General features: G+C 37.7%; 3 protein-coding genes across 4 annotated transcripts; all 3 read left to right on the forward strand.

The window, feature by feature from the left end:
* Positions 1–2,396: 2,396 nt before the first annotated feature.
* Positions 2,397–10,106, forward strand: LOC133302544 (uncharacterized). Of its 2 annotated transcripts, XM_061502337.1 has the most exons (3): positions 2,397–2,498; positions 2,575–3,077; positions 9,485–10,106. In XM_061502337.1, exons 2-3 carry the CDS (start codon positions 2,792–2,794, stop codon positions 9,853–9,855), a joined length of 657 nt encoding a protein of 218 aa, XP_061358321.1. In that variant the 5' UTR covers positions 2,397–2,498; positions 2,575–2,791; the 3' UTR covers positions 9,856–10,106. The 2 variants fall into 2 exon arrangements, with proteins under 2 accessions (XP_061358321.1, XP_061358320.1); XM_061502336.1 differs by having other exon boundaries at positions 2,463–3,077.
* Positions 10,107–17,564: 7,458 nt separating this feature from the next.
* On the forward strand, positions 17,565–18,236 carry LOC133302539 (glutenin, low molecular weight subunit-like). The gene has a single exon (XM_061502327.1). The coding sequence runs from the start codon at positions 17,565–17,567 to the stop codon at positions 18,234–18,236; it is 672 nt and encodes a 223-aa protein (XP_061358311.1).
* Positions 18,237–18,349: 113 nt separating this feature from the next.
* Positions 18,350–19,870, forward strand: LOC133302540 (uncharacterized). Its single transcript, XM_061502328.1, has one exon. It carries the CDS (start codon positions 18,350–18,352, stop codon positions 19,868–19,870), a length of 1,521 nt encoding a protein of 506 aa, XP_061358312.1.
* Positions 19,871–26,632: the final 6,762 nt, after the last annotated feature.

The raw sequence follows: 26,632 nt of genomic DNA on the forward strand, positions 1-26,632 counted from the left end.
ACTAATACGTGTGGCACTTAAAAAACCTTGTGACTCATACACGTGACTCTTCAGTCTTCATGAAGGTGTCTATTATACATCTTCTATTGGGCTTACCGTGGGGGCAATACATTTGCTATTGATTCTAACAGAATGAATGATAAGGAACGAAGTTGTATTTTCTTTTTTATCTTAAAATTGGATAATTGATTTATCTTCTTTCTTATTTTGTATTATGGAGTTGATGACATCCTCGAATTGCCGCCGTGGAGTAATATTTAGTGTTTTTTTTTTTTGAGTTTCCTTAAGGTATCTCCTGGCTGACAACCAAAGACTAATCATTTCTTGGTGTAGACATCTCTGGAGTGAGTTTTGCTTCTATAAACAAAGTCTTTTTCATACATACGACTAGGGGTGCTAAACTAACCAAGGGTCTTTGGCTCGACTCGTGAAGGCCTAAGCTTACATGTCTAAAATTGATTGTTGACACCAGGCTTGAACTTGTATAAACGTTCGTTTAATAAAAAGGCCTCAGACTCAAATTCAAAAGCTCGGCTTTATTGCCTCTCAGGTAGGCCTAGTGTGTATATATATATAAAACTAAAAAAATCAAAAAATGAAGATACTTATACTGATACTAAGGAACACAATAATATCGATAAAAATGGGGAATTGGCTTTAATACGTTATGCACAACAACCGGGTTTTCGACGAGACATAATAACAGGATCTATACACGCTCAAGGACGTAAGACAGTCACGTGGAAACTGTTTCAAGAAAGTCCACATTCCCCCCATTTTTTGGACAAAATAGAGAAAACCCCCTTCTTTTATTTTTTTATTTTCGAGTCAATGAAATTATTTTTTCTGTTCAAAAATTGGATGCAGAAAAAGATAGAATTTAAAATTTTTGATTCTATGGCAGAGAGAAAGACAAAAGAAAGTGATAAAAAGGGAGAGAGTAAAATACAAAAAAAGGAAAAAGAGACAAAAAGACGTATAGAAATAGCATAAGCCTGGGATGACGTTCTATTTGCTCAATCCGGCTACCTCATTTCCTTATATCAATTGATTCACCTTTGAATGGTTATGATTCCCTTTTTCTCTCTTCCTTTATCACCATTGAACTATCTTTGTACGGTTATGATTTAGTAGCCGGAGATAAGATTATCTCAAGCAGCTTGAGAAACGATAAGCCCATATATATATATATATATATATATATATATATATATATATATATATATATCATACTACTTGTAATAGCCCTCTCTTTCTCCTGAATCCATTTCACCCATTTTATTGGTTAAACAGATTTTTTGAATGATTTTGTTTGATATTATGTTGTTTGGATATACATTTAATTTATGAATATTTATGGAATTACTAGTGTTGTTGATTATATATTCTTTTTGGATAAATTTTGGTTGTCTTATTTTTTTGAACAGGCTAAGCCAGACTTTTATTTTTTGTAAATAAGTCAGGCCACATGCCGATAATTATATTTATAACAGGTAATAGGCTTGGTCATGCTGACACATTTAAACACAGGCTTAGTCTTTTAAGACCAAAGCTCGGCTTGTTAACACCCCTACACACGGCCAAAGATCGAACCTATCAGAAAAAAATAGGCTTAATTTCCTTTTGCTGAGGGACTCAACCATTTACTAATTGTGCCGGACTTTGTTGGTATGTTTAGTGTTTTCTTAATTCCAATTGTCTTGACTTGATTGTTATCAATATCTTATCCTATATAAATTTATTTAAAAAAATAAAGACTTTAAAAAGGGGGCAAGATAGTAAAATGATAAATAAAGTAAAAAAAATGATTTAAACATCCTTATATATATATATTTTAAAAATTTGTCTTAGTTAAAAAAAAGTAAAGTATCTTTTGTGTTCTCAACAAATATCACAATGTCCAATTTAATCCATTAGAAAAAAAGTCAACTTCTGATTCATGTGAAATTCAAAATAGATCAATATTAATTTTTTTTAAAGGAACTAACGTGAGATTTCTTTAAATTTCAAACGTAGCACAATTTTAATTGTCTGAGTTTATTTTGAATTTTAGAAGTTTCACAAATAATTTTTTTTTTTGTAAAGAATAAAAACATGCTCCATAATTTTTGTTGAGATCCTAACAAATAATTTACACTTAAAAAAAAAAAGTGGAGACTTTGGGGAAACTTTTTTTCATTTCATTTGGGGAAAAATATTGATTCGGCCACCTGGCATGCTACAAACAGAACGATGACCTCTGTCACGCTCAAGCGGTGCTGTTGCCATGAGTGACTCTTTTCCTCTCTTTTTCTTTTCTTAATTTCCTATGACACACTTCTCGATTCCCAGCAAAAAACCTCAACTCTCTCAAAAGGGTTTAAAGGCCTCTTAATTCTCGAAGCTTTTGTCTTTCTACTTCAGACTCCTATTCCCACTAATATGCATTAGTTCTTGAATGCCCAAGCCCCGTGTCTTGCAAAGTGGAATTTTAAGCATTGCCCTTGATATTAATGCGTGTAAAGATTCAAGCTTTCATGTTGGATATCAGTTTTTTGTTTGCATATTCATGTGGGTCATTGTTGTGTGTCTCAGTTTCAGCAAAATGATAAAGGTGTAAGTGCGATGTGAGGAGGGTTCTTCTTTCTATTTGGTTCAAGGTTAGCTTTGTGTACTTTTCAACTTGAAGAATGAATTTGTTTGTGGGGTAGATTTCATTTCTTGCTTGGAAGTTACAACACCCTATTTGGCAAAAGTAAGGATTTTTTGGAAATTAGAGTGAAGTGGACATTTTTTTTTTAGAAGCAAAAGGATGATACAGTTGTTGTTTTTGGTGCTTTTTGCTGAGGGTGTTCTGGCATTCCTTTTGTTGGTGAAGATAGGGCCATTGAGAGATCTTGTGATAAAGAGTCTGGATCAGCTGAAGATGGGTAAGGGTCCGGCTACAGTGAAAACTATTGCTGGTACCATGTCTGTGATTCTCCTTTCAAGCCTTATGAGCATTGTTAAGATCCAGAACAAAGGTGCTAAGCTTGGTACTATGTCACCAATGGATCAAGTTCTGTGGAGAACTCACTTGCTTGAGGCTTCACTCATGGGTGCGTTCATGCTCCTTTTATCTTGGTCATTTGCAGCCTTTGTTTATTGTGTTAAATTTTTAATGCTTATGGGTTTTATTAGCTATGCGGCTCTTCCTGTAAAATTTTGTGTTAATTTTCAATTGTTGCAAAGAAGTGTTTATGTGCATTTTTTGCTTGACTCTTCTTTAGTTTGGGCTTTAGTTGAAGTTGTGAAGTATTTAAATTTGATTAGTGTTTGATGGATTTTTCTGCTGACCATTTCTGTTAGCTCTAAACCAAAAGGAAATATTATCAATGCGTGTGCTTATTCTTGAAAGCAATAAATTTTGGTTGCAGTATGGCAATGGTTGTGTTGCGGCTTCTTGCATGCCATGCGGGATGCAATCACGGCGATGTTGTGGTCGCTTCACGAAATGTGGTCTAAGATTTAAAATCTTTCATGAAAGATAATGAAATAATGTGCTATTGGGTGTTGATGGTCTTTGGTTTTTTCTTTTTTTCTTAGCTTTTGTCTTGCAATGGAAACATAATTATATACACTAGAAGAATATTCTTCTGCATATGGTTTTTGTTATTGATGGTTTGTTTCTCTAAGTAATGTGTGTAGTTCATAACAAAAATGATCAAATTTATTATTTTCTTTGTATAACCATTTGATTAAGGCCTGAGTAAGTTAAAAGTTTTGGTGCTCTATTATTGCACTTGTTTTGGAAAACTATATCTATAATCTCTTCAAGCCAAGAAAAAACTCAAAGGAATACTGGTCATTATTAAGTTGCTATTATAAGTTCACACATAAAAATTCTCTTTTGACTCACTAATCAGCATATGGCGTTCCGTATGTGTTATACTTGTATATCATTGATAGCTCTTATTCGTAAATAGTTTTGATGATTGATTTCTAGCTGATTTGATTAAATGCACGTATTTAACATTACATATTTATATGTTTGTAATAATCATGATTCATGAGTTTTGACTTTATTCGTTAACTTCTTTATTTTATTGATCTTTTTTTAACTGATTATGTGATTCATGTGAGGCGAGTACTAATATCTTGCAAACTTGCAATTGTGTATGTCATGAAATGATGAAATAATTATGAACAGATTGGTTACCTGAGTATCATCAAATTGTAAGAGTTGCTTTAGTTATATTGGTAATAAGCATAGACTTATGAGTACTATTCACGATTTCGTTTTTAAGAAATTATAGAAGAGTAGCTGTTTGCCATTTATTGTGCTTTTTTTCCTCTGAAACTGGAATCACTTGCTAATGGACTATATTTGGATGTCATTTCCTTCTCCTTACTTGATTCATCAGTATAAAAACTTTCCTGATTGTTTTACTATGTTGAAAGTCAAAAGAAGGATTTGTAACTTGCTTTATTACTCAATTAATAACTGTGATAACTTAGAATTAGAAACTCCATTCTCCTTTATGTTAATACACCACACCATGCATGTTGTATTTCTTGGATTTTGCTAGGCACTTTTTGAATTCAACTAGTTACTCTTTCCATATTCAAACCTACTTTAGCTTTTCTTAGTTTTAGTTGACACTGTAAGACTTTAGATTTGTGGCTCTGGGCCTTGAGTGAGCAGAAATTAACAGTAAAAGGAAACAACAAGAATGGGTAGGAAAGAATCAAGAACGAGAGCTTTATTTCTTAAAAGACAGACTACAAGAACAATTGTTCTTCACAAGGGAGACTCTCCCTTCCTCTGAGCATAGACTCAGATTTTACAAACTAAATCCCAAATCCCAACCGTATTTCCCTTCCCATAAAACTACCCTTTGTAACTACTTCCTAACTGTTGTCCTTTTCCTTTGGTTTATTTTTACGGACATAAAACTTCCACGTGGCAGGCTGGCCCCCTTGAGCAATACCAATTGTATCAATACCTCCTTGCGAAAAACCTTGTCCTCAAGGTTGAACTCAGGGGATTGCTGTTGAGTCGTGGATAAGTCCTCCCAAGAAGCCTCCTCAAGAGGGTGGTGCTGCCACTGAATCGATACCTGCTCCCTAGTATCCCCTTGCTTTTCCACGACCCTACTACAGTCCAACACAGCAGTTGGTACATACAGATCTGCATTTACCTGAAGCTCTACTTGTAACTAAGACTGCACTGGGTGATCTCCCACAGCTTTCTTGAGCTGGGACACATGAAAAACGGGATCAATACAGGCCTTAGGAGGTAGTTGCAGTTGAAAGGAAACAATGTCCGCCTGTTTAATAAGCAAAAATGGCCCATAATACCGGGCTGCAAGCTTAGGATTTAACCTGGAGCCTAAAGAGTACTGAGCATGTGGTCGTAACTTTAAGTAGACATGGTCACCAACTTGTATAGGAGAGGTAGTATGGTGCACATTAGCTTTACAGCTCGCAACAAATGAAACCTTAATTTCCGTAAAGCTTCATCCCGGCTTAAAAGATCTTGAGCTACAAACTCGGTCATGGTTTCCCCTGGAATAAATTTCAGAATGGAGGGAGGAGCTTTGCCATAAACTATTTCAAAAGGGGTAACCTTGGCAGACGAGTGGTAATTTGTATTATACCAGAACTCTGTCCAAGGCAAAAAAGAACCTCAATCCTTGGGCTGTTCATTGCAATAAAAGCGCAAATATATCTCTAAGGTCCTTTTTACAACCTCTGTTTTCCCATCAATCTTCGGGTGATATGTTGTACTAAATTTCAAGGTTGTTCCTTGCAATCAAGGCCCAAAGCTCGAACCAACTTCTGCCCCACAAAATTGTTACTTGCGGCACTGTCGATGAGCACCAACATCTGATGGCCATGAACCTTCCCTCGAAGCTTCATGGTGATGGGTTGGGTTAGGCCACAAAGACAGCTCCAGCCACTGCTATTCTGGATTCGGCACTAACTTTGTATTACCCACTTCTTGACGAACGCCCTTCGAGTCAATGTCGTTGTCTCCAGCCTCAGATTCACCTTCACCAAGAATAGTGAGACAAAGTTTTTTGGCCTCGGATCTATGGCTTGGAGAGAAGGGAAGGCCGCAGTGGAAGCACCTACCCTCCTTGCGTCGACGCACGAATTCATCATAAGGAAGCTGACGATTCACACGCGAACGACGTTGAGAAGAAACCAGGGCTCCATATTGGGAATTTTTGGTCAAAGATGACAACTGTGAGGCATTACGAGACCCTCCGTCGTAAGAATTGGCTTCTTGAGTCGGATTGGGCCTCGGCCCGCTACTATTCTGATTTGGAAATAGGTTATTAGAGATTCCAGAAGAAGACGACCCAGCCCGCGAAGAAATTGTTCCTGTTTTGACCATTCAGAGCTTCCTCCAAACAACCTTGATCCCACACCTCCATAGCTCTTGGTCAAAATTCCCTTCGACGTCTCTGGCCAAATCTGTTTTGAGGATCATGGTGATGAACCTTCGAGCGTATGTCAACACGCAAACCAGCCAAGAAGTAACCTAATAACTGATCTTCGCTCACATCCTCCGCCTAAGCTACCAAAACCTCAAAGGTTCATATGTAATCGTCCACCGTCCCCTCTTGCCAAAGATTAGCTAATCGCTCATAGATACCACCTTGACTCTTGTCTCCATAACGCTGCACGAGTGCTTTGGTCAATTCTCCCCAATCAAGATTGGGTCGACTTTTTTTAAGAATTAACACCAATGTATTGTTCCTCCTTCCATACTAACGATTGCTAAAGGCACCTTCTTTGCTGTTAGAATTCCTTGAAGTTCAAAGAACTTCTCCGCTTTAGCAATCCACCCGAATGGGTCATACCCTTCAAAACTGGGTAACTCCACCTTGGACGTCCAATTAGAATCGTCTTTGGAACCCGAACTGGCGCCATGTCCTTCACTATGTGATGGTTCATCTGAATTCTCCCTGTCCTTTTTCAACGATATGTCCTTGAGAATTGAACGAATGTCGCTCAGATTTTGCACCATTTCGCTGGATTCCCGATTCAATACCTCAATGGAACGTTCCAAAGCCTCCACTCTTGTCTCAATTGAAGCCATCTATCCCTGAGCGAATCCGGCAGGTCGGACCACTGTTGTGGCTCTGGGCCTTAAGTGAGCAGAAATTAATAGTAAAAGGAAACAACAAGAATGGGTAGGAAAGAATCAAGAAAGAGAGCTTTATTTCTTAAAAGACAGATTTCAAGAACAAATGTTCTTCACAAGGGAGACTCTCCCTTCCTCTGAGTATAGAATCAGATTTTACAAACTAAATCCCAAAAGTCCCTTCAACAAAGACCACCTCAACTACTTATACCCATAACCGTATTTCCCTTCCCATAAAACTACCCTTTATAAGTACTTCCTAACTGTTGTCCTTTTCCTTTGGTTTTTTTTACGGACATACACCTTCCACATGGCAGGCTAGCCCCCTTGAGTAATACCAATTGTATCATTGTATGACCACCCTAATTCATCGTGTGGAAATGCTTGATGAAGATAAATATTGCTGGGCCTTTTGACTAGAGGACTGATATGATACTACCTTTATGGGCATTTAGGGAAAGTCATTTGGATGAGTCAGCAAATGAGTTGTTAGGTGTGACTAAAACAGAAAACGGTTAGGAAGAAATGGAGGGAAAAGCTAAATAAGTAGTGGAGGGCTGGGAGCATGAGAATAATCTTGGAAATTGCTTGGGACTTGGGACTTGGGAGTGAGTAGAGCCTCTCTAATTGCTCTACACTATCATTTTCTTTTTCAGTTTTTCACTTGTAATTTTCTGCCATTACCGTTCTATCTGTATTTTTTATCTACTTCAATTTCTTGTACTGCTGAGACTAATACCAATTTTGCAAGCTTTTGTTTTCATCTAAATACAGACTTTAGTTCTGTTTTCTGTTATTATTGGCTGAGTTCTTATCAATTTCAAGAGGTCTCTCCCAAATCTGGTTTCCCAGCCCATGTGCGTCCCAATTTCCTGATGCCCCTTCCTTTTCCTTTCCTCACATATATACAGCCTTCTTAACTAACTTCCATGTCAGCAATCCTTTCTCTCTCTCCTCTAACTGAATTGCCGTTGTCATTATTGAGAATATTCCCTTCTAACTGCCTGGTTACTGACTCAGCTTGAATTGAATTTCTTTGTATAAGGTGGAGGTATCGTATCAAGGACCAACTAGGTAAATGTGATTAGCTAATTGCCAAATTGTTTCTGCTTATGATATATTCATATAGTTCTTTGATTAGCTCTTCTATCATTACTTTTAGGTTTATATAGCATTTTCTTGTTGTTTTGTTTATTTTCCTGCAGCTTTATAACCATATTAATGTTTTTTGTATTCATTACCATTATATTTTATTTGTTTGTGGATTTAATATGTGTCATTTGGTGTGTTTTGTTATATTAATCATGTAGGCAATTCAGTAATCAAAGAACTATCAGCAAGGGAATGAGATCTTAGAACATGATACATTAATTGTGCATCTGTGTAGAAAGATTTTAAGGAAAAAGGACTAAATTTAGTTTCTGAATGAATTGGTAAAATGTGTACAACGCAATACAATATATAGGCTAAACTCAATAATTACTTTCCTAAAATAAGACTCAGTTTATGGTAACTAGCGACCTATCCCCGACCTATCCCCATCACAAATTAATTTACAATAATTACAAAAACTACAAATCTAACTAATGTGGGAATATTACAACACTCTCCCTCAAACTGTTGAATAGATATCAATCATTCGTAGGTTACTGGTAAGATCCTGAAACCTTTTTGTAGGAAGTTTTTTAGTTAACACATGCCAACTAAACCCTTGAGGAAACATATGTTGTGGTGGTCAGTCCACTATCCAGTTTCTCCTTTGTAAAATGCCGGTATATCTGAACCAAATTATGAGCAATGCTAATGAAGGGTAATAAATGCTTCTTAACACGTGCTGGGAACATGATAACAAAACCCTAAGTTATATACTATAAATTTTCATCTATTGGCTTTCTTTGTTGTTAGTTATAGAGTTGTTTTGTAGAAATTTGAGAAGTTCTGATTAGGGATTTAGTCAGTCTTTCGTCATGCTTTTTCTTAAAATGTTGATAAATTATATACTATTAGGTAGGTTTTCCTCTATTGGTTATCATCGCAATAAGGTTCTGACATTGTAGATTTTGAAGTATAGACCAAATATTCTAGGATAAGTATTTGAAGTATCTGCATTTGTTGTTGTGATGTTTTATTCATGTATTTATTTTTTGATAGAGGATGTGATGTTTTATTTGGCCATGTGATCAATATCATTTGCGTTCTATTCAGCAAGTTTATTCTATGATTAAGTGCATAATAAGCCATGATGCCCACCCAATCCTATCTATTTTTCTAGACTTTGTTTTGTCTGTCTGCTGTTAATCCAGTGAAGAATAACCATACATCTTTTTAGCTAGATGATCTTGTCTTAAATAAATTAGTTTGATCTTGCAGGTTTTACATTATTCCTTGGATTCCTAATTGATCGCATGCATCATTATCTCCAAAAACTTATTAATTTAAGGAGTAACGCGGGAGCTTCGAAAGAAGAATTAGAAAACCTTAAAAAAGAAACTGTCCAGCTCAAAGAAGAGGAAGGGAAAGCTTCCAAGGAGATAAAACAGCTGAAGGAGGATCTTTCAGTGATGTCAGAAAGTTTGAAAAAGATAAAGTTGGAATCTGAAGAGAAGGACACAAGAGTTGAGACTGCTGAAGCTCATGTTGCTTCCCTCCAAAAGCAAGCTGCAGATCTACTACTTGAATATGACAGACTCTTGGAAGACAACCAAAATCTTCAGGCTCAAACACTGGGACGCAAGAGTTAAATAAGGAAAGAGACTCAGATGCATTGATAAACATTGTTTTGGGGAAGAGATTCATCAGAAAATCATCTTTATTTTGGAAAGATGTAAAGGTTCATTTTTGGTCCTTCCTGAAAATGCAAGATTGACCATAATAGCTCTCTGCTCAAGTTTATAAATTTTGTAGTTCCCTTTAAACTTGATCACCATTTTGTTATTAGATGGTTGCTTAACAATTGCCCATCTAGTTTTTTTTCTTTCCTTTTTTTGATTTGAACGGGTAGATTTTAGTTCAAGGATTATTGGCGGGAGAAATACTTCTCAAGAATTAGAAAATAGTTTGTTGAATTTCAACTTTGTAATTGTGTCTCGGTGCATCTTGCATTCCATTTTATGCATTTAACCTAATTCTCTCAGGAGTAATATTGATGATTCTGATACCTACGCTCATTGTCTGGTTGGGTCACTAACCCGTGGAAAGCAACACATTTGTTAGCCAAACAATTATACATACAAATTTCTAAAGCATAAGATTGATGGGGTTTAGAAAGCAGTTGGGTGCTTCTACTATGGAGAAGGAAAAACATGTTATTTGAAACTGCCAATATGTTTGTGTCAGTATAATTTATTTATCTGTGGCCTGTTAGCTGTCATTTTTTTATTTTTATCTTCTTTTTTCCTTATAATTAAAAGTTTAGCCAATCATAATTTTACAAAAGTCTTTATAATAAAACGATTTTTATTTTATTTTTTATAATAAAGAGAAAAGTTAAAAACTAAAAGCTGTAGGAGTTTTTGTTAAGATGTATGTCAACTTTTTAGAGTTCTTATATTTATTTTTTAATTATATCCTTATTCTAATTTTTTATTTACCCTAATAACAAATCATTTCATCTCTTTTTTTTCAAAATTCTAAAAATAACTTTATACAATTATCAAATAGCTTTTAACTTTATTTGTTAAGTTTTTTTTTTTTTTAACTTAAACTTAAAAATATCTTTTAACTTAAAAAAAATTGTTCCAAACATGCTCTAGTAAAGCGTTTTACATAAAAAAATTATTTCTTATCATACTTTTATTTTCAGGTACATTTTGATTTACAATGGAAACAGTAATTTGACTCATACGCAGCATATAGGTGCTTTTTTATTTGCTTGAATGAGATGTATATGATAAATACATGAGTCCTTCTTGTATCCGTAGGTAGAACTGTGAAAAAGAGCTTAAGCCCTATCGCCAGCCCATGTAGCCCAATATTAAGTCCTATAAAATTTTAGTCCTCTATGTAATGGGACCATTTTAACCCTACCATCTTAAAGCTCTCTCATTATAGGGTTAGATTGGGGCTGGCCGGCAGGCTACAATATTCAACCCAATTTACATAAATATGAATTATTTTTAAATGTTACATATCTATCTTCAGTATTAAAATGTGAAAATTATATAAATATGAATCATTTTTAAATGTAACATTATTAGAAAAGTGTCAAATACTGACAGAATTTATCGACGAAAAATATTTTGTCAAAAATAGTGACGAATTTTTTTGATAAAAATCACATTACGTCAAAAATAGAGACGAAACAAGATTTGGCCATAATAACTGACATACATTATTTCGGAAAAAAATTCAGTCAAAATTCTTGATAGAATCTAAATTCCGTTGAAACTTTCAACAAAAATAATTTCGTCAAATTTTTCAAGGAAAAATATTTCTGTCCAAATTTTTCGATACAAAACAATTCTGTAAAAAATTTTGTCGAAAAATATTTTCGCCAAATTTTTTTACAGAAAACATTTGCATCAAAATTTTAAACGAAACACATTTCCAGTGAAAATTTCAACGAAAAATATTTCCGTAAAAATTTGTGACGAAAAATATTTTTGTAAAAATTGTTGACAGAAATTTTTTTTTGTCAAAATTCTTTACGAAATCTAAATTTCGTCAAAATATTTGACAAAAAAACATATTTGTCAAAATTTTCGACGAAAATATTTTCCTTTAAATTTTTAACGAAACACATTTCCATTGAAATTTTTAATGAAACACATTTTCATTGAAATATTTTTGTATAATGTTCTGACGAAAAATATCTCTGTAAAAAATTTTGACAAAAAAAAAAATTCGTCAAAATTCTTTACAGAATCTAAATTCCGTCAAAAGTTTTCGATGAAAATATTTTTGTCATACTTTTTGACGAAAAAAATTTCCGTCGAAATTTTCTACGAAACACATTTCACCGAAATTTTTTGACGGAAAATATTTCGACAAATTTTTTGATAAAAATCATTTCTATCAAAATCGACGAAAATTATTTTTGTAATAAAATTCGACGAAAAACATTTCAACGAAAAACAATTTCGTCAAAATTCTTTACGGAATCTAAATTTCGTCGAAAGTTTCACAAAAACATTTTCCTCAAAAGTTTTGAAAAAGGTATTTCCGTCGAAATTTTCATTGGGACACATTTTCATCAAAAATTTTGGACGGAAAATATTTCGTCAAAATTTTTGACGGAATTCTTTTTTCCGTCAAAACTTTTGGTGGAATTTTTTTATCGAAAATATTTAAAAAATCATTTTCATCATAACTTTTGACGGAAACTAAATTCGGTCAAAAATTTTGACAAAAAATTTATTTTTGTAAAAAATTTCTTCGGATAAAAATTCCATCGCTTTCAATGAAAAGTATTCGAACGAAAAAATATTTTTTCGTCGAATTTTTTTTCGTTTGCAACGTAGATTTTTTGTATAAAATATGATCTTTTTTAGTAGTGGAAAAAATACATAAAAAATTTAGAAGGCCCGCGGGCTGGCCCTAATCCCTAGGGCTTTGGCCCGTGCGGATCTATATCATTGTGGGCTTTTTGGCCCTGCGGACTTTTTTGCCCTAACCCACTTGGACTAGGACTAAATGGACTGTGCTGACCCATTTTGACAGCTCTATCCGTAAGTAATATATTTATATGATAACTATTGAAACTGAGAGAAAACTGAATCATTCTTGTTATTCAGAAAAGAATTCTTACACAAGTAAGCTCAATAGCAGTGATTAGTTGGTTGTATAAACCTTGCATCTGACGCGGAATTTACGCACACACTCACTTGCTGCAACACGAGTTGGGCTAGACTTAACGTAAGAGTTAGGAGGGTGTATTGGATTGAGATTCCAAAGGATTTTAATAGATTGTTTTTGGACAAAAAAATTCGTTGGTATTCGATTAATATTTTAATGGATTGAAAAAAAATCACGTGGTATTCGATTAGGATTTTAAAGGATTATTTTAGAATACGTCCAAATCCGTTGGTATTCAATCAGGATTATGAACAACGGAATCACAATCTCGTGGTATTCAAAAATTCGACGATTTTAATTGATTTTCTATTGGTGTGGATTTCGTGAGACTTTTTAGTAAAAAATATAAATAAGATGTCTCTCTCACAATCTCACCCTAACCCCCAATTTGACTGAAATTCGGCTCTGCAAAAAAAAAAAGAGCATATTTTTGAGCGATTTTCATCACAAAATAATCCAGAAATAACAAACCAACGAGATTAATATAATCTATCTCAAAAATAACATATTTTGGAGCCATTTTTTAAGAAATTTTGGAAGTTTAAAAAGTGATTTTTCAAGTTATGGGTTGCGGTTTTTCTCTGCACAAAAACATGTGATTTTTGTATTAAAAATAACATAAAATAGTGGAAAAATAACAGGGGAAGTAAAACCCTCAAACCAATTTTCATTTTACATCAATGAAACAATATGAATTTATAAAGAAAGATTGGAACTTTCATAATATGAACCCTATATTTCGTAACAATACATTCATGAATGAAATTCCTTCACTGTAGGAAACGATTTCAAACAATTTTTTTGTCAATAGATTACTAAAAACTTGTTTCTCAAAAGCCCCAAAGCAATTTAAGGTTTTAATGTATCGACAGAAATGTTTTTGAGAAATTTTCTAAACTTTCATATAATTAAATCCAAAATTTCAGATTCAAAATTTTCTTAGAATATTCAATGAAAATATGCATATGATATATGGTTAGAAAACTCTCATCACGTAAAACAAAAACTCCAAGATTTTCAAGATCAATTGCAAAAAATTCCAAACGAAATTTTATCATGAACTTTAGGTTCTATATGCAAATTTAGAATTATTTTTAGAAAACTCTCATCACGTAAAACAAAAACTCCAAGATTTTCAAGATCAATTGTAAAAAATTCCAATCGAAATTTTATCATGAACTTTAGGTTCTATATGCAAATTTAAAATTATTTTTAGAATTAAAAAAATTGAGTCTTATAATAATATATGTATAACTTTGATGGCAAAAAAATTAATTTAATGCTTTTTTAATAAATTAGTTACACATTTATTACAGTTTTGGAAATAATTACATATTTATTGCACAATACGACGCCCATTTTGGGCGTCATCAATGACGCCTAAATTGGGCCTCACTCAAGAGGCAATCACGCCTAATTTAGGCGTCACTTATCAGGTCTGTCATATTTTTTTCCAAAAAAAAAAAAATTTAATCATAAAACTTTTGAAAGCCATAACTTTTTACTCGGGTATGCAAATCAGATATTTTTTTTTTGATTGCACATAACTTTTCGAGATCTACGCAATGACATCTCATTTGACATATTTTATTTTTCACAAACACAATTTTAATTTGCAAGAATTGATATTATAAGAGCGGTTAAACCCAGAAGCCTCTGAGTTCTGGGTTTGTGATTTAATATAAAAAAATAAATAAAATTTTGATTTGTGATTTAATTTTTTTTATAATAAATTTTTTTTTTATAACAAAAAATTGGTTTGTGATTTAAATTAAAAAAATAAAATTATTATTAATAAGGAAAACAAAATAAAGATTTGATTTGTGATTTAAACTAAAAAATCAATTTGAAAAATCTGTAGAAATAAAGGAAATAATTAAATAAATATTCTAAATCTCTAAGGAAGAAAGATATTATTTTTGAAATTAATGATTAATTCTATAAGCTTATGGGTTATTATTCGTGGTCTGAAATTAATGATAACTTATGAATGTTTTTCAAAAATAAAATTACCTAAATTAGGCGTGATTGCCTCTTGATTGAAACTCAATTTAGACGTGATTGATGACGTGTCAGGCGTTGACATGTGTCACATTTTTAAACTCAGAATCATCTGAATTCTGCGTTTGTGATTTAATATAAAAAAGAAATCAAGATTTGATGTGTGATTTAAATTAATATTTTTATTATAAAAAAATTTAGTTTGTGATTTAAATTAAATATAACAATTATTATTAATAAGGAAAACAAAATAAAGATTTGATTTGTGATTTAAACTCAAAAATCAATTTGAAAAATCTGTATTAATAAAGGAATAATTAAATAAATATTCTAAATCTTTAAGGAAGAAGGATTACCTGATTTAAATTTAAATTATGTTTGTGATAAATAAAATATATCAAATGATATGTCATTGTGTAGATCTCGAAAAGTTATGTGGAATAAAAAAATAATTATCCGATTTGGATACCTGAGTCAAAAGTTTTATGATTAATTTTTTTTTGAATAAAAATATGACACGTGTCAACACCTGAGGAGTGACGCCTAAATTAGACGTAATTGCTTCCTGAGTGTTGCCCAATTTAGGCGTCATTGGTGACGCCCAAATTGTGCGTCTTATTGTGCAATAAATGTTTAATTATTTCCATAACTGTAATAAATGCGTAATTAATTTATTAAAAAGCATTAACTTAATTTTTTTGCATAACTTTGATACCAAATGAAGTAGACAAATTTCAACCCATTAGATACGTGAAAAACTGTTGTTTAGTAATTTTGGATGTTTGTGAAAAATTATATTATGTTTTACTGATTGAGAAACTTATATTAGGTTTTATTTTTTTTATTAATTTCATTGCATTTCTTTGTTTTTTTATGGGGAATATTATACTTACAACCTATTTTGGTTTATAACTTTTTACACTCATATCTTAACCGTTGATTTCCGTCAATCAATCGTTATTATTTTCGCAAATCACACTCATTCATTAATATTTAATTTGGAAGTTAATTGTTCATATATGATTATTATTTTCGCAAATCAAACGCAAAATCGTTCATATAATTTTTTAAAATTTTATAAATTCATATCGTCCTTCCAAATCTTATGAATTCTATTAAAATTCTTTAAAATTCAATACTATGAATCCTTAATAGTAAATTCTTTTTTAAAAAAAATCTATAAATACTCTCAAATTCTAATATTTGTTAATAACCTGGACCTCTGTCGCTTGAGTTTTGTGTTTTGCTGTCTCTTCTCTGTCGCTTGAGTTTTGTGCTGTATCAACCTCTGTTTGACACGAATGGCGAATATTGCTGTTCGTTTCTTGCTAAATAAGTTGCCACTCCTTATGGAGAAATTGACACCTCTCCTTCTGGATGAATATAAGTCACTTTCTGGGGTAAAAGATAAAATTAATTCCCTCACCAAAGAGCTCCAGTTAATCGACTTATTCCTCAAGAGCTCCGAGGGGAAACGCGACAACGATTTTGTGAAACTATTGGCGACCCAGATAAGAGATGTTGTCCGTCACGCTGAGGATGTGATTGACACCTACGTTGTCAGTGTCATCGAACACAGAAGCAAGAACGTGTTTAAAAAGTCACCACACTTGATCGAGCTTCATGACGTTGATCTTCAGATAAAGAAGATCAAGAGCGGCATTGAAGAAATCTATGAAAAGAAGGGGAGATACAGCATTGGAGAAGACGAATTTAGAAGAGAAGCAGAACAAGAAGTTATGGAATCACTCCGTGAAAGGAGGAGTGACGTGGAGGAGGAACATGTGGTGGGCTTAGTTCTTGATGACGACAGTGCTGTAATTAAGCAGCTCAAGGAAACTGATTCACGTCTTAGAGTAGTTTCCATAATCGGTACAGGTGGGTTGGGCAAGACCACACTTGCAAGGAAGATCTACAACAACGCTGAGGTGAAGGAGTTGTTTCCTTGCAGTGCTGCTTGGGGTTACTTGTCTGTTCTGGATGGCCCAAATATTGGGCGGCCCAACTACACAGGCCCAACCCTCAGCTGGCCCAATCACTCAAGCCCAGCCACAGCCTTGCCCCACGTCAGCCCTTAGGGCTGACATGGACCCCCTCAACCCCCAACGTAGCAGCAGGCCCAAGGCATACACCAAAATGTCCCATCTTGGAACGCCTGCCGTTGAAGGCGACTACGACAGAAACCACAAAGGGAAACTCCCCCTTTGCCCGGTGCTGACACCGCCAGAGTGCAGAGGGCACAGCACTGCCACAATGACAGCGCCAGCACGCCTAACACTGCACCATGGGAGTAAATCCCAAGGAGAGTTGACCTCTCCCTCACCAGCTCGCTCCATTTCCCTTATAAATAGCCCTCCGGGGCACACCTGAGAGGTATCTTTTATGTACTGTTGTTATGCCCATTTACTTCCAAGTCATTCTCTTGCTATTAATCTGCCATTACTATTAACTTGCTTGCCTCTTGGAACTATACCTACTAGTCTGGTCATTACCTCGCCTAGTGGTATAATCCATATAGTAACATTACCCTATAGGGTACATAGTGGGCTCACAGAACCTAACGGTACATTGGCGCCGTCTGTGGGAAACTATAAACTTCTATTCCCATTCTCCTACCAAAGATCCACAAGACGTGTTTTACGTTTTGGTAACAAACATGGTCGTCACAACCAGAAGAGCAGAACAAACCAGGGCTGTTACACCTGACGGTCACGTACAAACAATACATTCAAACTCCCCGCCATCGATGCATTCAGCCTTAGCCGAGAGACCCCCCGGCGAGATGCTCCAGCCAGTACTACAATCCGTCGGTCCACAGATGCAAGCAGTCGAACCCAGGATAGCACAGTTAAACCATCACGCGCCTATGCGTGAAATGCAAGGAGAAAACTTGATACAAGACCAACCCCCGCCACCAGGAGTTCGCTTTGGTATGCCTCTTCACACTTTTGCCCCACCAGTCATTCCCGTCCTACGAGCCCATCGTCCGCTACCAGCCCAAAGTCTACCAGTAGCCATGCACAACGATTACCGAACACCGATGGTCACCCCGTTCCCTATGGGACCATACGCCCCATTCCCTCAGCTTTACCCAGCTGGTTTTCCTTTCCAAGGTTACGCTGCCCAACCCCAAAATCCGGCCGTTCCACTACACCAAGTGTCCTATCAAATCCAGGGTCAGCAACCATATGCCGCCCAACAACCTTTCAATCACGCCCCAGCCCTCTCCTACTCCGTTGAAGCTCCTCAACCGCAAATGGACCGCCCCCCCGAAACAACCACCTACGAGTCACGCCAGCTCATACGTCAGGGCGCAACAAACCCCTGACTGATATCCTCCGGTTAACTCCCATACCCCTTGGTTTCAAAGGACCCTCCAATATCACCACATATGTCGGAGATGCCGATCCTTTTGAATGGATCCAGAAGTTTGAGGCAGCCATGACTCTCCATGGTGAAACCGATCTCCTCATGTGCAGGACCTTCCCCACGCTACTTGGGGGACGAGCCTTAACATGGTACACTACTCTACCGACTGGTAGTATCGCTTCGTGGGATGAGTTGGCAAGCAAGTTTCAGCCTCACTTTGCAACCAGTTGCCCCGTGCCGAAATCCGTCCACTCGCTAGAAAAAGTACGCCAACAACAAGGCGAATCCCTCAGGTCCTTTTTAGATCGCTTTGATAAGGAGGCCCTACAAGTGCAAGGCCTGGACCCAAAAGTACAGGTACATATACTTCTTTCGGGTTTACGGCAAGGTGCGTTCGCGTACGAGCTCGCCCGCCACGAGATCACTGACCTGGAAGAAGTCAAGAGGTTGGCCCAGGAGTACATGCGAATCAAAGAGTACAAAGGAAGTCGAGTCGAGGACACCCACGGTCAAGAAAAGGCACTCGGTAAACAAAAGAACCAAATGGAAGAGAGTAAAAAAGGTAATAAACCAGCCAAATATTCAAACCGCCCTTCCGGGCGTGATACATCAGGTCGTCAGACACACGCCGTCCTACAAACGGAGTATAAAGAAGAATCCAAGAACACCCAACAGTCTCAGAACCCGCCTGAAGAAAACATCATGTACTGCAAGTTCCATCGCAGCAACGGTCATAACACTGACCAGTGCAGGCACCTCAAAGACGAAATCGATGAACTCATCAAAAGCGGAATGCAGAGGCGAGGAGGAGACGGCTCACGCCCTTCGGGAACAGGGAGGCGATATCGAGAGCGCAGCAAGTCGCCTGAAAGAAGGAGAACGCGTCAACCTAGATCCAGACCCTCCTACAATCGTGACAGGAGAGAAGATTCCCCCAGGAATCGTAGAGCGCAATCAAGTCCAGACCGTAGAGGAAGGCGCGAAGAAGTAGACGAAGATTCAGCCGCGGTGATCAACATGATTTCAGGCGGGCTGAGTGGAGGAGGAGAGACTGCGAACGCTAGAAAGAAACACTTGAAGCAGTGTCTGGCGGTCGCTGGCAAAGTGATCAGCAAAGAAAAGCACAGTCCTAGTCCAACAAGGCCTCAAATTGTCTGGGACGCCAGCGATTTAGGCGACGTCCTCCCAGGACATGACGACCCGCTCGTCATTCAAGCTATAATCGCCAACTTCGGCGTTAATCGCGTTTTTATTGACCACGGCAGCTCAGCCGATATTTTGTTTTTACCATGCTTTAAAGCGTTAGGGTTCACTGTTGATAGTCTAACTCCTGTTACAGGTGAACTCTCAGGTTTCAACGCTACCACCACAAAGCCACTGGGAGTGATTACCTTGCGGCTCTCCCTTGGAACGCCGCCCACCTCACGATCCGCAGACATCCAGTTTTTGGTGCTCGACACCCCATCAGCTTACAACACCATTCTTGGTAGAAGGATGTTTGCTGCCTTCGAGGCAAGCATTTCACACCCCCACTTGGCAATGAAGTTCGTTGCCCGAACAAAGTCGCCACAGTGCGAGGAGACCAGACGATAGCCCGAAGCTGCTACAACATATCCTTACGGCCAATGGCCAAAGCTAGCTTCAGTGATGAAAGGGCGCTCAAGCAGGGGACGACGTCGCCATCAGAAAGAAATCTCGGCGAGAAGTCAAAAGAGCGTGACCAATGTTTTTTGGTAGAATTTGACGCTAGAGACGATCCGCGCGTGGAACATGACAGACCCACGCCGGATGGAGCATTGGAACATGTTGTCTTAGGAGATGCGGATCATCAAACAACAACCATCGGGGCCACCATCGAACCAGAGATGAAATACAAGTTAATCAAGTTGCTCAAGGAAAACAAAGATTTGTTTGCATGGAAGCCGTCTGACATGCCAGGTATCAATCCAAACGTTTGCTGCCACCGTTTGTCGGTGGATCCCAAAGCCAAGCCAGTCGCCCAGAAAAAGAGGAAATTCGGTCCCGACCGCCAGAGTGTGATTGATGAAGAGGTCAAAAGGCTATACGCCGCCGGGTTCATCAGGGAAATCAAGTACACAACTTGGTTATCCAACCCAGTATTGGTAAAAAAGCCAAACGGCGCATGGCGAATGTGCGTTGACTACATTGACCTAAACAAAGTCTGTCCAAAAGATGCTTACCCTTTTCCTAGCATCGATCAGTTGGTTGACAACGCGTCCAGATTCAAAATGCTATCATTCATGGACGCATACTCTGGTTATAATCAGATCCCACTTCTTGAAGAAGACCAAGACAAAACGGCGTTCATCACTCAGAACGCCAATTACTGTTATACAATGATGCCCTTCGGTCTAAAAAATGCTGGGGCCACTTACCAAAGGATGATGAATGAAGTATTCAGAGACCTGATTGGCAATTGCATCGAAGTATACATCGATGACATGATCGCCAAATCAAGAACGTCGGAACAACATTTGGTTGATCTACAAGGTGTTTTTGAAAGACTCAGAAAATTCAACATGCGCTTGAATCCAAGCAAATGCGCCTTCGGAGTTCCCGCGGGCAAATTCCTAGGCTTTATGCTCACTGAAAGAGGCATTGAAGTCAATCCTGATAAGTGCAAGGCAGTGATTGAAATGCGAAGCCCGCAAACAATCAAGGAAGTTCAGCAACTCACAGGAAGGTTAGTAGCTCTCACTCGTTTTCTGGCCAATTCGGCTCACAAATCGCTCCCTCTTTTTGGCTTACTAAAAAAAGGAACCGCCTTTCGGTGGTCGGAAGAATGTGAGAACGCCTTCCAGGAATTCAAAAGGGCACTCTCTTGTCCACCAGTGCTCGCCAAACCAGACGATGGAGAAATGCTTTATTTGTATCTCGCCGTAGGTACCGAGGCAATCAGTGCAGCCCTTGTCAAAGAATCAATGGAAGGACAAAAGCCAGTATATTTCATCAGCAAGGTTCTACAAGGAGCAGAGCTTCGATACCAACAGGTGGAAAAGGTAGCTTTGACGCTTATCTTTGCCGCACGGCGTTTAAGACCGTACTTCCAATGCCATCCAATCACCGTCAGGACCAACCAACCAATCCGCCAAGTCCTGCACAAGCCAGACTTGGCGGGAAGAATGATGTCGTGGGCGATCGAGTTGTCCGAGTATCAGATCACCTATGAGCCTAGAACTGCCATCAAAGCTCAAGCACTCACTGATTTCATTGCAGAAATGACGCAGCTCTCCCCGCCCAAGAACCAAGCCATGGGAACACCGTTATCAGAAATGTGGAAACTATACGTAGATGGCTCATCAAACGCCAAAGGCTCCGGTGCTGGGATGATAATAGAAAATCCGGATGGCGTGGCTATCGAACATTCTTTATCGTTTGAATTCAGCACCACAAATAATCAAGCAGAATATGAGGCCATGATAGCTGGTCTGATCCAAGCAAAGGAAATGGGGGCCAACCGCCTCAAAGTCTTTAGTGACTCCCAGCTGGTGACATTTCAAATCTCCGGCGAGTACCAGGCCAAAGGACCACTGATGTGCAAATACTTACAAAAAGTCAGAGAGCTAATCGGAAGTTTTGAGAGTGTTGAGGTGGAACATATCCGGCGTACTGAAAATACCCGGGCAGACATTCTGTCCAAACTGGCAAGCACTAAAAGCCCAGGCAACAATCGTTCTATAGTCCAGCAGAGTATGCCAAACCCGTGCGTAGTCATGTGTATCTCAGAGCAAGCCCCTGGAGCCACTGAAGAAACCTGGATCACGCCCATTGTCAATTATTTAGCTGAAGGGGCCGTACCTCCCAACCAAAAAGATGCTAGAAAGATAATTCGTAGAAGCGCCCACTTCTGCATAGTACAAGGGCGGTTGTACAAGCGAGGACTCTCAACCCCACTCTTGAAATGTTTAAATCCCACTGATGTTCCATACGTGTTAGAAGAAATCCATGAAGGAATCAACGGCCATCACATGGGCGGTCACTCACTAGCAAAGAAGGCGTTGAGAGCTGGATTTTATTGGCCAACTATGGAACGTGATGCTCACGAACACGTCAAAAAATGCGAAAAATGTCAGAGGTTCGCCGACATACATAGAGCGCCGCCAGAAGAGTTAACATCAATCACCACATCATGGCCTTTCTACAAGTGGGGCATCGACATTCTGGGTCCTTTCCCTATGGCAGCTGGGCGAATTCAGTGGCTGATAGTCGCTATCGACTATTTTACCAAGTGGGTAGAAGCAGAACCCTTGGCGACTATAACCTCTCAAAAAGCAAGACGGTTCTTCTGGAGAAGCATCGTGTACCGTTTCGGCATCCCCGGAGAAGTTATCACGGATAACGGCACTCAATTTACCGATGCCAAGTTCCGCGAATTAATGAGCAGCCTGCACATACGACACCACTTTGCTGCCGTAGAACACCCACAATCCAACGGTTTGGTTGAATCAGCCAATAAAATGCTGGGCAAAGGAATTAAAAAGAAGCTAGATGCACACAAAGGGGCATGGATTGACAATCTTGACAACGTCCTGTGGGGGTACAGGACAACCGCCCAGTCATCCACAAAAGAAACTCCGTTTAGGCTGACTTACGGCGCTGAAGCCATGATCCCAGTAGAAATCGGTGAACCCTCCTGGCGGCGAGAGCACGTAACCGAGATCGACAACACCCAGAATTTGAAAGAAGCATTAGACTTGCTGGACGAACTCAGAAGGTCTGCCGCCGAGTCTGATCTCCATTCTAAAGGAAAATCAGCTACTTACTACAATAAGAAGGTCATCCCCAGGAGTTTCCAAGAAAAAGATTTGGTGCTTCGAAGAGCAGACGTTGGAAATAAAAACGCCCGCGAAGGAAAGCTCGCCCCAACATGGGAAGGACCTTACAGGGTAACCAACAAATTAGGTCATGGAGCCTACTACCTAGAAACATTAGAAGGAAAGGCGCTGCCAAGGGCTTGGAACGCCGATAAGCTCAAAATGTATTATAGTTAAGTTATCATGTAACAACTCCTGCACTCTTTTCCTTTCCTAGGCTTTTGTCCCATAGGGTTTTGCTGGGAAAGGTTTTTAACGAGGCAGAGTTTTGAGCTTCAATAAAGATCGCCAGTTCAATTTAACACTATCAAATGTGACTACGTTGGGATGGTTCTCACCCCCAGCCACGGTTCTCACCCCCGCCATAGTTGGTCCCAACTTACGGGACGGTTCTCACCCCCGCCATAGTTGGTCTGGGATGGTTCTCACCCCCAGCCAACGCCCAACTACGGGACGGTTCTCACCCCCGCCATAGTTGGTCTGGGACGGTTCTCACCCCCAGCCAACGCTCAGCTACGAAACAGTTCTCACCCCCGCCATAGTTGGTCTGGGATGGTTCTCACCCCCAGCCAACGCTCAGCTACGGGACGGTTCTCACCCCCGCCATAGTTGGTCTGGGATGGTTCTCACCCCCAGCCAACTTACGGGACGGTTCTCACCCCCGCCATAGTTGGTCTGGGATGGTTCTCACCCCCAGCCAACGCCTAGCAAGCAAGATGGTTCCCACCATCGCCGCAGTTGGACTGGGATGGTCCTCACCCCCAGCCAACGCTCTTACAATCAAGCTTAATTCACAGAAAAGTAAGCAAGGAAAATAAAGCGGTTCTTTAGACAAAGCGTGAAAAATGACAAAGGTAAAGGAAATCCACTCGTTTATATTAATAGTCTCTACAACATAAGGCCGCTGTTGACATACCAACCGCGCCAAAAAAAAAAAACGCCTGAACGGTCGCCAGAGCATCTTAAACATCCCGATCCGAACGAGTCTTACACAGGCCCAACCCTCAGCTGGCCCAATCACTCAAGCCCAGCCTCAGCCTTGCCCCACGTCAGCCCTTAGGGCTGACCTGGACCCCCTCAACCCCCAACGTAGCAGCAGGCCCAAGGCATACACCAAAATGTCCCATCTTGGAACGCTAACCGTTGAAGGCGACTACGACAGAAACCACAAAGGGAAACTCCCCCTTTGCCCGGCGCTGACACCGCCAGAGTGCAGAGGGGGCAGCACTGCCACAATGACAGCGCCAGCACGCCTAACACTGCACCATGGGAGTAAATCCCAAGGAGAGTTTACCTCTCCCTCACCAACCCGCTCCATTTCCCTTATAAATAGCCCTCCTGGGCACACCTTAGAGGTATCTTTTATGTACTGTTGTTATGCTCATTTACTTCCAAGTCATACTCTTGTTATTAATCTGCCATTGCTATTAGCTTGCTTGCCTCTTGGAACTATACCTACTAGTCTGGTCATTACCTCGCCTAGTGGTATAATCCATATAGTAACATTACCCTATAGGGTACATAGTGGGCTCACAAAACCTAACGATACAGAGTGTAAGACTCCGTTGTAAGTTGATCATTCTTTTATATATATATATAAAAGTAAAATTAACTTTTCTCTTTATTGGAATCAATGTTTAATAGTAAATGCAAGATTTACATTATTATAAGTTATCATTGTGGTATGCATAACAGTGAAATTAACTTTTCTCTCTTTTTTGGGCTATAGCTACTTTGCCTGAAATGTGTTCAAATTTTAATACTATTGTTATGACGTTTATTGTCTTTAAACAGAATTTATGTAAAGACAAGTATTTTTTCTGATAAAAATGTTTTTAAATCATTTTTTACTATTGCAATTAAATTTTTCTTTGAACGATCTTATGAGAATAGTTTCTATTTCAATTTATTGATTGTAAGGAAAATAATTTTCTTTTGCAAAATAAATAAATAAAAATTTTCCATATATATTCGCCTAAAGTTCAAACGTAAATAGCAAAAGAACGTAACTTCCTTAATTATTTAGCAAACTCGCTTGAGTTAAAAGAAGTGTCCTGTTTTTTAGCCGTAGTGGTTAAAGGTAACTGTTTTTTAGCCTAGGGGTGTGGGGTGTGAGTAGTGTAAGGTGTTATGTTCAATTCCTTGTAACCTCAAAAAAAAAAAAAAAAAAAAGTATCTGTTTAAATTTCAAAATTGAAAGTTTGATCCTTTTAGCCTTCGGATGGAATTGCCACAGCAATATTGTATATTTGTAATTGTATGCATCTCCAAAATACTAGTACCGAGATAATATAATATAGCTAGGATATTGTAGAATTGGAACCTATTAAATCAGAATTACGTAAAAGGATAGTCTATATTAAAACAAAGGCAAGACAAAATAATGAATATATCTATATAAAATAAAAAATGAAATATATATATATATATATATATATATATATATATATATATATATATATATATAGGGAAGGTTATACTTAACCTATTTTTGTTTACAACTTCTTACAACCATATCTTAACCATATATATATATATATATCAAACTCCACTAATTCACCCGCCATTACTTTATCCAGGCCATCAATACGAGCAATGCTATCGCCTACTTGAAATACGGTCCCAATATTTATAATTTTTACTTCGGTATTATATTGCTCAATACATTCATGGATAATTTTACTAATTTCAACTGCATGAGTGGTTACCATGAATATTTCTTAATTTGATTCTTTTTTAGAAGAAAAAAACAATTCCTATACTCTATACTTCTAGAGATAGGTTATTATGTCTACTCTTAATTTGCCTACCTTTGCTTACTCCTTTCAATACTGTTAGATTACAATCTCATCCAATAGTGGAGATTGGCATAATAAAATAAACATTTTTTCCCTTTCTTTCTCCTTACGGTCTCTCACACTCTTTCTCTCTCCTCCCCTTTCTCTCTATCGAATTGCGTAATTTACAACCTGAATTTATATTTGAATCTAAATCCATGCAATGATTAATGACATGATGGTTCTGCTTGATTAGTATAATTTTTAAATTTTTTTGAATCTGATATAATTGAACACGGCAGAAATCACAAAATTACAAAAAAATGAAAACCACGAAAAACCCTTTATTTGAATTAATCCACGATTACCGTAACGTTTCTACTTTGCTATTGAAATTTGAAATGAATCAACTTATCTCCTTCTTTTATCTTATTTTTTACCTTGAAGTGAAGAAAAGATCTATGTTCTCTCTATGTTACGCCCAACAACAAGTCTACTTGGTTCCATAACATAGGGCATCTGGGTTTATTTATTCTTGACACCTCATTTCAATTTTTTATGTAAATGCTCATAACAATGGCTGGGTTGGATGAATTGAGAAAAAAGATTGCACCTTTTTTTTATGCTGAAAAGCCATTGAAGAAAGAGAAAGGGAGGAGGGAGAAAGAGTGAGAGGCAGTGGGAGAGAGAAAGGGTAAAAGAGTTTATTTTATATCGTAAATCTTCACCGTTGGATGAGATTG

The sequence above is a fragment of the Gastrolobium bilobum genome, unplaced genomic scaffold, assembly GCF_033153095.1.
Source record: "Gastrolobium bilobum isolate Gb01-03AN ecotype WA unplaced genomic scaffold, APGP_CSIRO_Gbil_v1 utg460, whole genome shotgun sequence".
Lineage (NCBI taxonomy): Eukaryota > Viridiplantae > Streptophyta > Magnoliopsida > Fabales > Fabaceae > Gastrolobium > Gastrolobium bilobum.